Below are 13,169 nucleotides of genomic sequence, written 5' to 3' on the forward strand. Positions count from 1 at the left end.
CATTTCACACTTGCTCTGGGGGCTCTAGTAATGTGTGTATGTTTACTTGATCTTTTTAAGTAAAGTTCTCCTGAAGATGGAAATCACTTGAGCTGTTAAGTTTGCACCTTTGCTTTGAGGGATGCTGTACCCTAAATACAGACCCCTCCCATGACTTCTCCTTTCACGTCACAGGACAAGGGATTAAAAGCAGAAAAGCATCACTCACGAACACAGAAAAAGCTCATAACCCAGTTAGACCAGAATAAAACTGGAGTGAGAGGCACCAACTCATCTCCCTATCAGTGAGGCTCAGATGCAATCCATGGCCCCAGGTAACCTGGTGTGCCTGGTTTTCCAGGTCAGGCTCCCACAAATGCAGGGCAGTGGCAGCCCTGGGCAGTGCTGGTTAAACAAACTTACGGCACACTCTGGGAGACCTCCAGTCCACAGCAACTCCATGCTGGCAGCACTGGTGGGCATATGCTGAGACACTTGTACAGAAACACTCACAGTCACCACCTTGGTTACAGCCACAAGTGTCTGTCAAACAGTTGGAGTAAAACCAGGTGACATCAATCTGGAAATGAAAATATCACCTATCAAAAGCGCTCCTGTAGAAAACACCAAGCAGCACCTTGACACAAAGCTATGGCTCTTCCAAAAGGCAATACATCAAACCTGCAAGTATTAAAGATTTCACTCTCAGTGCTTCCTGAAACATGAGAAAAAATGTTCATTGGAAGCACCATAAAACCTTGTCCAGCATTTAGCAACACAATTAAATCAATGACCCAGTAAGAACAGGCACATTAAGATATTGATGTGGTCGTGTGTTTTGTATTGTGTCCTGTAGTATTTAAGCCCTAATAAACTGTGAAAACCTTATGAAATAGAAGACCAGTAAAACTCAGAAATTTTAAGGAAGTCAGATCCACATAAAATGTAAGAAATCAAAGTGGAGGGAAAGCTCTTCTTTTCATGTGAGCAATTCATATTCTCTTCATATTATCAGAGAATTTCACATAAGAATTTGTCATTTTTCCTTACAGTATCTTCAAGTCTTAAGTGACAAGATTTCAAAGAAAACTGTCAATGCTAATTTGCTTATTGAAGCGTTATACATTCCATATGGATTTACATTTGAGTAAGTTTTCTAGGAATGAATTCTTCCCACATGATGCTGCCTATTTAATACATTTATTTATATATGCATCAAAAATGTGTGTGCCATGTAACACATTTCATAAAAATAAACAAGTAGTTACGCTTGCACAAACAATGCTCGCGATTAAAAAGAAAAGATCCCAGATTGGGTGTATTTTTGTCTTAATTGATTACAAAGTCCTTCACGTTGAAGAGGAACATTTCATTCTGGTGCTAAGTTCACTTTCAGTTTGTTTATACACAGGACTACAACTCACCACTGGGTGGCAAGCTTCAAATGCTTCACTGAGCAGTATCCCACATTCCTTCTTGGCAAATGGCTCTCTAAGGGGGTTCAAACTGCATGGATTTCGAATGTCAGAGCTGTCAACACACTAAACAGGGAAGCAAAATGAAGGTGAGAAATTTTTTTTCATAACCACTTTGTGTTTTGCACTTGCAAAGCATATTGTTGTGCTTTTTATTTTTTTAGGGAGATGCAAAAGGTGAATGCATCATTTATGAAACTACAGCAGGACTAAGATACAGAATTATAAGCTAATGCTAATGAGGAAGAAAAAGAAAATTGCACAATTTGAAGAAACGTTTCACTGATCTGAAAGCAGCAGAAAAACACAAACACAGGTCAAATCAGAGGTGCCAGATAGGCCCAACCTTCAGTACTTGTGTCTGAACACTCTCACTTACATAAATAACAATGTGTATTAGGAGTGTCAGAAATCAGATCTTTTTACCCCAACTACTAGGAAGGTACATTTCTATGAACACCACTAGAAATATTGCCTTAGAAAAAGTTCTATTTCTAACTTTACAGCATATATAATTAACTTGCTTTCCATTGCTATGGTTGCACAGTTAAATGTTTCCCAGCTATGAAAAAATCAGAAATCAGTTAAACTGTCAACACACTCTAAAGTGAAATCAAAGTTCTTCCATCATAAAAAACCACCCACTTTATTGTTCAACTGTAACGTTATGATATTTTTCTTTTTTCTATAACATCCTGTAGCAAAAAAAAAAAAAGGTTATTTTCTTTTCTTCAAGAGATTATGACATCTTTAAGAACTGCTGATATTGTCATTTGTATTGCCGCCTGACTGGCTCTTCCAGGAATGAACTTCTGATTTCATTTGAAATGAACTTTAGGATAAAACAGTAAAAAATCTACCAGCAAAATACTCTTGCCAGCACATTCTCTTTTTGCCATGTACCTCTACAGCCGTCCAACTGTTTCCAAACTCTTGTGAGTTGGTTAATTCAAAATTATCTGGAGTCCTCATTTCGTTTACTGTCTTCAGATCAAAATTTCCACATAATCCAGTCAATTCTCCCTGAGAAAAAATTTTATATACACACAAATATATATATACATATTTAAAAATATATTTTCACAAGATTAAATACTATTAATACATATCAGACCATTTTCAAAACTTGCATCTTTAGTTGTTTAATTATAAATTTGTCACATTTTAATCCTTTTTCAGCTAAACTTCAGTCAAAAGAATTCAGTAACAAAGCTATGAAGGATAATTTATTTTCACCATGTAACTATTTTGCCTTTTCAGTTATGTATCCACAAGCCTTTAAAAAAGGAGATTAACTTTTTGTTCAGAGAAGGGTGCTGTCAGCCAGTTATGTGTTTTTTTAAGCCTCAGCAAAATAACATCTGCTTCAGTCATGTAAGGAATGAGTATTGAAGGAGAACTTTGCCCCACACATATTTATCTCTCCTATTACAGAAGTTATACAGAAAAGAGTAACTAAAAAAAAAAAAGAGAATAAATATTTTCATGGACAAAGCAGCTGAATGTTTCTTTATTTCTGACAGTCTATCTCTGAATAATTATGTCTTATGTAGCCAGATTTACATAAGTATCTCAAAGAAATGGCAATAAGTGTTGAGTTCCACCTACCTGCCACTGATGACCCATCTGCACATGAACTGTCGTTCTCTGATCCCAAAGAATGGTGATGTGTTCATCAGGAAAATGAACAACAGTGAAAAATCCAGCTTTCCATAACTGCATTTTTTGTAGGCCATCTATGTAGCTAGATAAGCTCTGTCCAAAATAAAACAAGGGAGCTTATAATGGAAATAATATCTTCATAAAATGTTCACTTGACAGGAAATGAAATACCTAACTAAAATTAACAACATGGTTCTCAGACACGTCCAAAAACAGACAGAAGGCCACAGAGAGAAATGCTTAAGCAGGAAGAGCCTGGACTTTGAATATGAACTGTACTATATTTTACGATTTTCCAATTTTAAAAGTTGATTTTATATCAAATTTACAGGATGGGTAATGGACTGAAGATGAGAATGCTAATGATTCATCTGCGAGGTAGGTGAGTAGTTTTAGGGCTCATAATTACGATTTTCACTTAGTTATAAGTAATTCTGTCTCAGTCACAAGCTTTTTTTGAATATGGATAGAAAAAAAAATATGCATGAAGGAGCCTCTGGAAATAAGGAATTGTCCAAATATGTCTGCAGATTACAATCTTATTTACATAAAACATTTTTCTCTCAATCTACTAACAATCAGACTGGAACTTACTTGTAGCATGGATTAAGATGCCTGGTTTAATTACGCAATATCTCAAAATTCCTTTCTATAGTCAGTCTATAAACTGTAAATAGTACTGTTTATACCATAATTACTAATATGCTAAAATACTAAACATTTACAGAGCAGAGTTTGCAGTCTGGCCAAAACAAAAATGAAATTCAGGCTATGGAGGATATACCAGGGGCTGTAATTTGCTGGGATTTTTTAACTGTATAGAAATATTCCTTCTACACATTCCAGACCTGACTAAACTCTTAGTTCTAATGGAATTAATAGTAAAACTCCCATTGACTACAAAACACCTGTATTTCTCCTAAGATATTAAACAGGAATTAAGTTTAAAAAGAAAGAGCGACAATTAGCTCATCTAACATTTTTGTCAAATATAGACAAGATTTTATTTGAGGTTTCCACTGAATAATCCAGATGTGATCAGCATTCACTGTGAAGATATTTACACCTCTGCTACTGAAGTGGCACAATAAGTTTTTGGTTATGAAAGGAAGAAACACCCAAAAAAGTACATCTGCTGCTTTTTGATCAGCAGTAAGAACTGAAACTTACTGGATTTCCAGTTTCATCATCAAATACCAAAAAAGATTTTCCAACATTAATGAAAATATTTTTTCTGCAAATGATTCCAGTACTAAAGCAGTCAATATTCTCTGTAATGACAGAAAGACTGGTTGAAGAAGTACCCTGAAGGGAAAAAAAAACAAACAAATGCCCATTTTTAAATACACTAATATTATATATTAATATATTAATATAAATATGCATGTTGTTACATAGGTCAATTAGCAGAAACCTCAGTGTATATTTCTTTTATGTATGATTCAAAGTCTAAACAATATCAAAAATGAAATAAACAGGATGTAGGACTCAACAAAATGCACAGTAAGTACAACAGTAGATTAAAACAGGTAGCCTTATATCCAGTTTTAGAGAGGTTTTCCAAAGAAATCTCACCTTAACTAGGTAGACCTTACAAGTTCCAACAAAGTCGAAGGTGAGTCCATCGAAGGTCCTGTAGTGCCGGTCCCCGTATGCCGTGCACATCGATGGGCAAGGCTGGAAGGTGCACTGGAATGATCCATGCTGGCAAATGCTGAAAAATGCACCACCAATAATGGGAATATCAGCTGCAAGCCCAGACAAATGATTACAGCTATTGCACTGAGAAGCAAGGAAACAAAAGCTGTGCAAGTGTGAGGAGTGCGGACAGAGGCGTTTTGAAATGTTGGCTAGAAGCAGGACACATCAATTACTTCTCTGGGAAAAAAATGTACATATTGAACTCATATCATCTAAGTTTCTTCTTCTATGAGAATTTGAAGGCACCAGAATATATAGACACCACAACAAGTCTCAAAACCCCCCCAAAAAAAACAACCAACAAAACCAACAAAACAAAAAACCTAGTGCAACATAATACAACTCATCATCTAGTGCAAACCAATAAAATGCCACAAGGAGAAAGTTTCATTTTTCAGCTTTTCACCGAACATTTTTTTCTGTACAAGTTGAATCTTAGGGTCAAAAAGTAGCATGTCCTGTTACTAGAGTCTTCATGCATTCTCTGCTTGAATGAGAATGTCATAGAATTACCAAGGAAACAAGTCAGTAGCACTATTTTGGTGCTTAGGTTCCTTAAAAGAGTTGTGTTGTTGGACTTACTCTTTTTCCAGATGTCATCACCCCCAAACCCAGCCAGTTTAGTAGGTTCCAGAACAGTTCAAGTTATGTCTATGGCCACCTCAAGCACCAAAGGGTTTTCAACACACATCTGCTGCGTGACTGTTCAGACCTACCTAAATTCCCTTTGCAGCCTAAGAGAGCAAGTGGATTCTCTCTGCATAACAAGAGGCTTTGCAGCATTGAATATTACGCCTCTATCTGAATCATCCTCTTATAATCTAAGTAACATTTTCAGAAATGACATAAATTTTATAAATAATGGATAGAATACAATTTCATGCACCCACAAGCATTAAAATACCATTTCTATGTTACCAAATGAACCACTTAAATATTCCTTGATAAAGACAGCAAAGCTGGTGCTCTGACACAGCTTTAGAACAGGTATCTTTATAAGCATAGGTTAAGCTAAATACAGCATGTGATATAATTTTGGTACATGCCTCAGTTTACTTTTTAAAGAAAAGATTTTTAATTTCCTTGTTAAATGAATGCTGAATATTTTATAATTGAAGTCTTAATCTGACTTACAGAAACACTGGATTAATCTCTAACATTTGACATCTCATATACTGAAGCAGCAGGCAGTATGAAGTTTTTCCTCAGAATAAATTTTTGTCAGTGTAACTTTTCCTTCATATTTCCATCACAGTGCCAGTACACCACTGTTTTCAAAAGGGCAGCAAATACCTGGAAAATCCAGGCAGTTCTAGCTACTGGTAGCATCAGCTTTCCTCCTGTTCACTTAGCAATTAACTTGAATCTACGTGGAGCCACTGTCCAGATTTTCCAGGATTCTGCTTATCCCATCACAGATTTGGTCCACTGTTTGCATTTTGCATCGCTACATGCATCAATACACTAAGCATACAGCTAAAGTAAGCTAAAAATACAACATGTGAGAAGTGTTTGCTGTGCCAAAGCACAAGGAAATAGCAGCAGGACTTGCTAACTGCAGTCACCTCAGAACAGCACCAAAGGAAAGAACCTCATCAAGCTGATGGAGTCAGGGGCAAACAGAAGAAATTATGTTATGTTTGGACTGGAAGACTTAAGTGCTGCTTCTCATGTTCTCCTGAGACATTAGGTTTTAGATTTGCACTTGGCCTATTCAAATCCTTCTCCATGTGGTGATCTCTTACAGGGTCTGTGCAGAAACATTTAATATGTAAAGCCTAGGGAGATCCTTTTCTTTTTTTCAGGAACACATATATAATCAGAAATCAGAATATCTTTAAAATCCTCAACACCAGGTTTGTTTCATACTAAGTGAGCTAACATTTAGTTATCAGACTCTAGAGTGTCCTAGTTGGAAAAGCTAAGCTATCAGAATCTTCTAAACTTAAAATAGCTTTTTATAAAGCATATTTCTGAGAAGTATTTGTTAAAAACACAAGAGGTTCAATTCAGCAGTCCACAGAGAGTGACCAGGAGGTGCTCAGTGGTCTCAGCATGATGCCAGCAGACCAGCATATGTACTTCACAAACTCATCTTACCTGGTACAGCACCCCAAAAAGTTGCTCTGGTAGCTCAGCATTAGAACATTGTGCTTAGTGTTGCCACTACATGTTAAATATTCCAGGTACTTGCACTGCAAACAGAACTTGGGAAACCTAGAACCACTGGCAGAGTCCAGAGCTTGGGTTGAAAGTTCCTGTCAGCTCACAGGTAGTTTTGCCAACTTATGAAATTGTCATGTTACTGCTCAATAGATAAATCAGATCAATATTTATGTTGTTAACACTACATCAAGTGTAAGATGTAACTCAATGCACCAAGCCCACAATATGGTAACCCCCATGAGTGCCTAAGTGTGTGTGTTTGCACAGAAGCACTCTCATGCTTTGCACCTTTCCCTTAACATATCAGGCTCACCTCTGCAAACCCACTCAGCAGGCTCAGACTTTATATGCTTTGTATCAAGCAGAGCTTGTTGCAGACTCCCCTCTATTAGTGAGCAACTGATTGCCAAAAAGCCATTGTCACTTAATCTATCTTTGCTTCTCGACATGGAAAACTACAAAAGCCATGACAACATTAAGGATTTGTGCATGAATTAATAAGTGTGGCCTCATGGAAAAAAAAATAGAGAAGGCTAAATATCCAAGTGTCCTTCTGCCTGCACTGCTGCTGCCTTTGGTGAAGTCTCATACAGATGAGATGGGATAAATTAATTTTCTCTGATGCAAGCAATCCCACACCAGGTGCAAATGGAGAGGCCTTTGGAAACAAGGGGGTGAATAACCCGGCTCGCTTTACCTGCCTGCCCAGTGGAGGTGGCTTCTAAGTCGCTTCACCAGTCGAGCAAAGGGCTACAAATCTCTTCTAGAGCAGCTACTGAGGACCTGACGAGAGGCAGAGGAAGGCAGTCAGCACAAGGCTGCAGGGGCACGACATGCAGACAAGGTGCTGACAGGACAAGCCTTCCCTGGCTGGGCTACCTGAGCTGAGCAGGAGCAGCTCACCTGGGCACACCAGTTAAATGCTCCTGGTGAGCTGCAAGGAGGGCACAAAAAGAGGGGACTGCTCTGCTGGCAATCTGGAGGCTACACCTCTACCTCAGCATCATGGTGCTGGGTAGTAGAGCTGATTTTTGTGAGGCTCTGGTAGGACAAACAGCACTGCTCAGTGCTATGTTCAGCCATGGTCAGAGAGGAAAACAGGCAGAGATTGGCAAAAAATGGGCTTGTTTCAGGCTCAGGTAGGTGGGGGTGTATTTCCACACTCCTGTGCATCGTATTGAAAGGGCAGTGAAACAATCCTACTGAGAGTGCTCGAGGAAACCTGGCAGGGCAGTGCTGCATTTACAGCCCTGGAGAGGAAAAGGAGTAGGTGTCTGTGTGTGTTTGAACCATCCTATCAACTCCTGCCTATAGGAATTCTACCTCTGAACGCTGACTGATTCATCAGTTACCCACATACACAAAATCAGGGACCCATCTGTCAGCTTCTTTGCTCCATACATGATGTTGCTCAGTACTCCCGTTAATTTTACATTGTAGTGGATGCATATTTAAGGACACAGGGTTATGTTCTGAGCTCTAGACTGTTCAGATCCAGTGCTGAACATGAAAATTAATTTTAAAAACGTTTTTTAAAATGTCTCTCAGCTGTGATATTTAGGGGATTTTCACCTATACTTAGAAATACTAGCCATGACCTTGAAAATAATTTTAAAAATCACTTTCTAAATCAAGTTTTTTTAAAACTAAAGATCCCAACTCACTATTATTTTGTTATGTAAAGTGCTTTGAAAGAACAAAACCTGAACCAGTTTTAGCAGCTCTTTGAAGAATTGTAAATGCAAAGCCAAAGTAGATGATTTAGATAATCTGCTGTGAAACTTATGAGTACAACACATGAAGAGGAAAAAAAAAAAAAAATCAACCCACAAATACACAACTAAAATAAACTCATCACTTAAATAGATCTCCACTTACCATGTATGACAGGAAGAAATTACTTTGTCACCTGGAAAATATTCCTTTCCTTTCCATGAGCATGGACATTCATCTGCATCCAAGCACATGTCCCCATGTTTCACAAGACTATGAAAAAAAGCACAAAAACACACTCTCAGCAGCAGTATAGCTGGTATCCAGATACAAAAATATTTTCCTAAACTTTAAAGTCACCAGTTTTGTTATTGAGACCAAAATAATATTTAAAGTCTTCTGAAACTGAAAAAGCCCAACTTAATAATTGTGTATGAGCAATTTGGTATCTTCCTTTCACAAGTAGCTGAATATTTAATCCTTACTAAGTGTCAGCACTTTGGGCACTAATCTTCAAACACTAACTCTCTGAAGACTGACTTATTAATATTCAAATTTTAAGGTCAGGGAAACGACAACTTTCTAGAAATCCTCTAAATGTCACCAGATTTCTTGTAACTCAGCCAATTAAATTGCATTTAACTGAAGTCAAGAGATAATCCATGAGATGTGGGAGCCATCACAGCCCTTTGTTCCGGTGGTATGTACTCTTACTATCCAAAATTAGTGGCATATTTAGTCTAAGGGTTTTTAATGAGGATTTCTTCTTGTCTTTTCTTTCCCTGACTTAAAGAGTCTTATTTTGCTGCAGTTTTTCTATAGCTGTAGTTATGCCTCTTGCTCCATAAATAATTTAATCAACACCAGAAGAGCTATCCTGGATGCATGGAATTATTGTCGTCAATAATTAATATTTATTTCTGCATGGCAGACACCTTCATGCAAGCCATTACAAATATACTCAATTTTAGACAGAAGTATCCTCACAGTCTTCAGCTGAGAGTTTCATTGTAACAGTTCAAGATTAATGCTAAGAATTTGTTTATTTACGACTCCTAGAGAAGCAGAAAAAAATGAAAAACTATTTAAAAAAAGGTTAAAAAGATTACTTTCCTAGAGTAAAAACAGAGGAATTCTTGCCTAGCAAGACTAAATAGAGCAACTAGTCCTAATACTGAAGTAAAATGTTTGTGGTTTTTTGGTAACATTCAGAAAATCTGAAATTAGATAAAGAAGGAGATAAAGAGAACTCTCAAGCAGAGTTTACAAATAAATGTTGGGAAATACACCAGAAGCATCGAGTTATTTTATTAACCAAGCCATCTTTTCACTGAGCCCAGAAAGTTGCATTTCTTCCAAAAACCATTTCTTTACAAATATTGTAGTGCTATTGGGTGAGCAAAGCAATACCAGTGTGGGACCTGAGGGTCCAATAACAGATAGAGCAGCTGTGGTGACAAATCCATCTCTCAAATGGAAGCTGTGAAACTTGAACTCCTGACAAGCTGCAGCAGAGTCTTTCACTCCAACTGCTGCAGCTCCAAGCTGTTTTGATCCTGCCCCATTCCATGCAACATAAGAATCCAGAGCAGCTAGCATGCCAGCTCCATAGTAAAAAGATTCCTTACAGGCACCATGCAGTCTAGGATTATCCTTGTTCCTAACATTTGAGACTTACTTGTATTGAGAAATAAATATTCAGTTTCTTCAAATGGTACTTTTGGGCACATAATTTTATTTTTTTTTTCAAGCTAAGTTTGTTTGGAATCCCAGTACCTCGCTGTAGTAATACCAATTTTGTCCAGGTTCTCCTGTGTTCCTAACAGATTCATTGTTCCTGATGTTCAGCACTGTCATTTGGGCAAGATGTGGCACCATGGACAACATGTGATGGGTGTGAGGCACATCTGTGACAAACAGGGGGACAATAATGTTTTGTTTCCCTGCTATCCAAAAGGAAACACTTAATCATTGAATTTTGAGCAAATGAAATGTTCTGTGATAATTAATGAGCTGATAATTTGTACAAATTTGTAATTTGTATTTGACTTAGACTATTCTTCAGTGTGTTGTGCATCAGACAGAAATTTACAACTCTGTAAGAACGGGAACTTGGAGAACACCATAAACCCTCCTCCCCCATTACACTGAAAAACTGTAATTTTCCTACAGGGTAGGTGAAGTGTTCTTTGTAATCCAGACTTATTTCAAGCGTTGTGTCTCTTGGAGACAGCTGTGAGACTGAAATTCCCACTGGTTTAAAGCTGCTCAGAACTGAACAGGGCACATTCAGACACAAAGAGATCACACTGACAAGGTAACACTAAATGCAGTTTTTTCCTCACAATATTACACTGGATTTTTAAAAAAAAAGTGATAACAGTTTTCTCTCTTGTAAAGCCAAGCAAATGGATAGATTTCAGTGATCTAAGAATTCACCCTCAGAGAGGCCTTGCACAGCTCCTCTTTGAAGTATCAGACATTTTTCTTGATGCTTATACATCCAGCCTACAGTGACCTGCAAAGACCCAAGTACAACTATCCCGCTTCACCCTGATGAACATTTACTTTCATTATTACCTCATTATCTACAGCTTTTTGCATTCACACACAGAAATGTGTAAATAGTCTTGGTAAAGGCATAATTAGAAGTAATGTCATTCTGCGACTCAAACAGTTCTTTGCTTCTGCAAAGATGACAAATCTGTACCAAAAACAACTTTAAAAAAATCATTCTGCCAGCTTCTAGCAGAGCAGTTTTCAACAGTCTGTGTCTTGCAGGGGAAGTTCCTTCCCCTCTCTCCTGCAACAGCATACCAAGAACTGATCTTTGCAGCCACAAGTACTTTTGCCACAACCTTAAATGAGCTTTCTAAAGGTTTCACAGATCACCCTTCAGAGGTCTGTAATAGAGTTTAAGGGAAGCAAAAAACGAACAAAATAAGCAGCAGGGAGCATGTGATTGTCTAACCAGAAAAAGATAAATTTTGAGAGAAAATCCAACATCAGTAGCTACTGTAACATCTAATGCCTTCATTACAGTTCACTCAGTGTCTAGACAGAGAGAGTTAATATATTCTGACTGACTTTTTTCTTTTTTGTTTGGGGAGCTTCTTAAAAATCTCTTCTTCCTCTTTCCCCTGGTTTATTATACCAAAATATTAAATAATTTTGTAGAATGCTTGCAAGGCTTTCATTACTCACTATACCCTTCCATCTTTCTCTGTTAACAAATTATTTTGATGCTTTAACTGGGAGTCAGTTTCTTTTGCAGCTTCACCCTGGATTGGAAACCTTTCTGCAATCAGCTCTACCACCATCACCAGAATTTCAGAAAGTAACTCTGAACATAATGAAAGTCTTCCTTTGAACTAAGTGATAGACTTTAATATTTCTTTTCTTAAAAACAAGTCAGAAAAGCAGAAGGTCATATGAAAAGGTGCTCAGAAACCTGAATGATACTGGCGAAGTTTATTGTCAATTAATACAAGTACAGGAAAAAATGAGATATTTATTTGCAGCTGGTGTGAACTAGAAAGTAGGAGAACGAGAGGATTTGTAAGTACTGCAAGAGGAAATACAGAACTCTAAAATATATCAAGGAAAGTTGAAAGTTTGCAAAGCAGAAGAGGTTGAACTGGATTGTCATGAAAGGGCACTGCAATAGATGCTTCTTTTGGAAATGAGTTCCTGCTCCTTCAGCGTGCTGTGTCTATTGCCATCAGAAACAGAAACCAGTATGCAATCTGGTGTGGATAGATACTGGTTCCTGGAACATCCAAACACAGGAACATTGATGCAGTCTTTGTAAGAGAATGGTATTTTCCTGAGGAAAATGTCAAGTGCATAGCCATGAGGGTATGTATCCCCCATGGGGATTAAACCTTATTTGCCTGGAAAGCACTAAATCTCAGACCTCTCCAAAGCTCTGCCTAAACCAAAAGTAAAAGATGAAAAATACTTAGCCTGATAGCAGCAGCAGGGCCATCCAGAACAGTCAGGTTTGGACAGAACAGTTTTCATTTTCATGCTAATAATGACATTAAATTCTGAGTTGAAACTGAGGAGCAGTAGGTCTTCTGAAAATGATACTAAACACACACTTAAAGCACAAGGCTTTTATTTAATCTAAGTAGACTTATTTTAAGAAATACAGTGATACAGTGATAATTTAGAAATTTTTAAAAGGAAAATCTGGTATGATATTCCTTAGTTACAAAACTTCATTACAATTACAGATAATACAGCTTTGAATTTACTAACTGTTCATTCCTCTATTTTATGTGAGCAGTAAGAGATTAAAAGAGGCAAAGACATAAAAATTCTAATAATGTAAAACTTCCTTAAATTTAGTAGAATCAACTTTTTGAGCTAAAAGTAATCTGTGTCATAAGTAATAAATTGTCTCTAGGGTGTGGGAGAAAGGATTGGTTTTGGTTTTTGTAAATGTATATGAGAAAAAATTTGTCAGAA

At 37.3% G+C, this 13,169-nt stretch overlaps 1 protein-coding gene across 1 annotated transcript in view; it reads right to left on the bottom strand.

Moving 5' to 3' along the window:
• The window catches only part of OTOG (otogelin), an 88,062-nt gene that overhangs the window by 40,097 nt on the left and 34,796 nt on the right, over positions 1-13,169 (bottom strand). The window contains exons 21-27 of the mRNA XM_033063836.1: positions 8,862-8,969; positions 4,692-4,830; positions 4,287-4,421; positions 3,063-3,209; positions 2,358-2,477; positions 1,404-1,520; positions 403-559 (exon numbers count right to left, since the gene is read on the bottom strand). Of these exons, the coding sequence (XP_032919727.1) occupies positions 403-559; positions 1,404-1,520; positions 2,358-2,477; positions 3,063-3,209; positions 4,287-4,421; positions 4,692-4,830; positions 8,862-8,969 (923 nt within the window). The remainder of the gene's footprint in view (positions 1-402; positions 560-1,403; positions 1,521-2,357; positions 2,478-3,062; positions 3,210-4,286; positions 4,422-4,691; positions 4,831-8,861; positions 8,970-13,169) is intronic.

This window comes from Catharus ustulatus, chromosome 6 (assembly GCF_009819885.2).
Source record: "Catharus ustulatus isolate bCatUst1 chromosome 6, bCatUst1.pri.v2, whole genome shotgun sequence".
NCBI classification, from domain to species: Eukaryota; Metazoa; Chordata; class Aves; order Passeriformes; family Turdidae; genus Catharus; species Catharus ustulatus.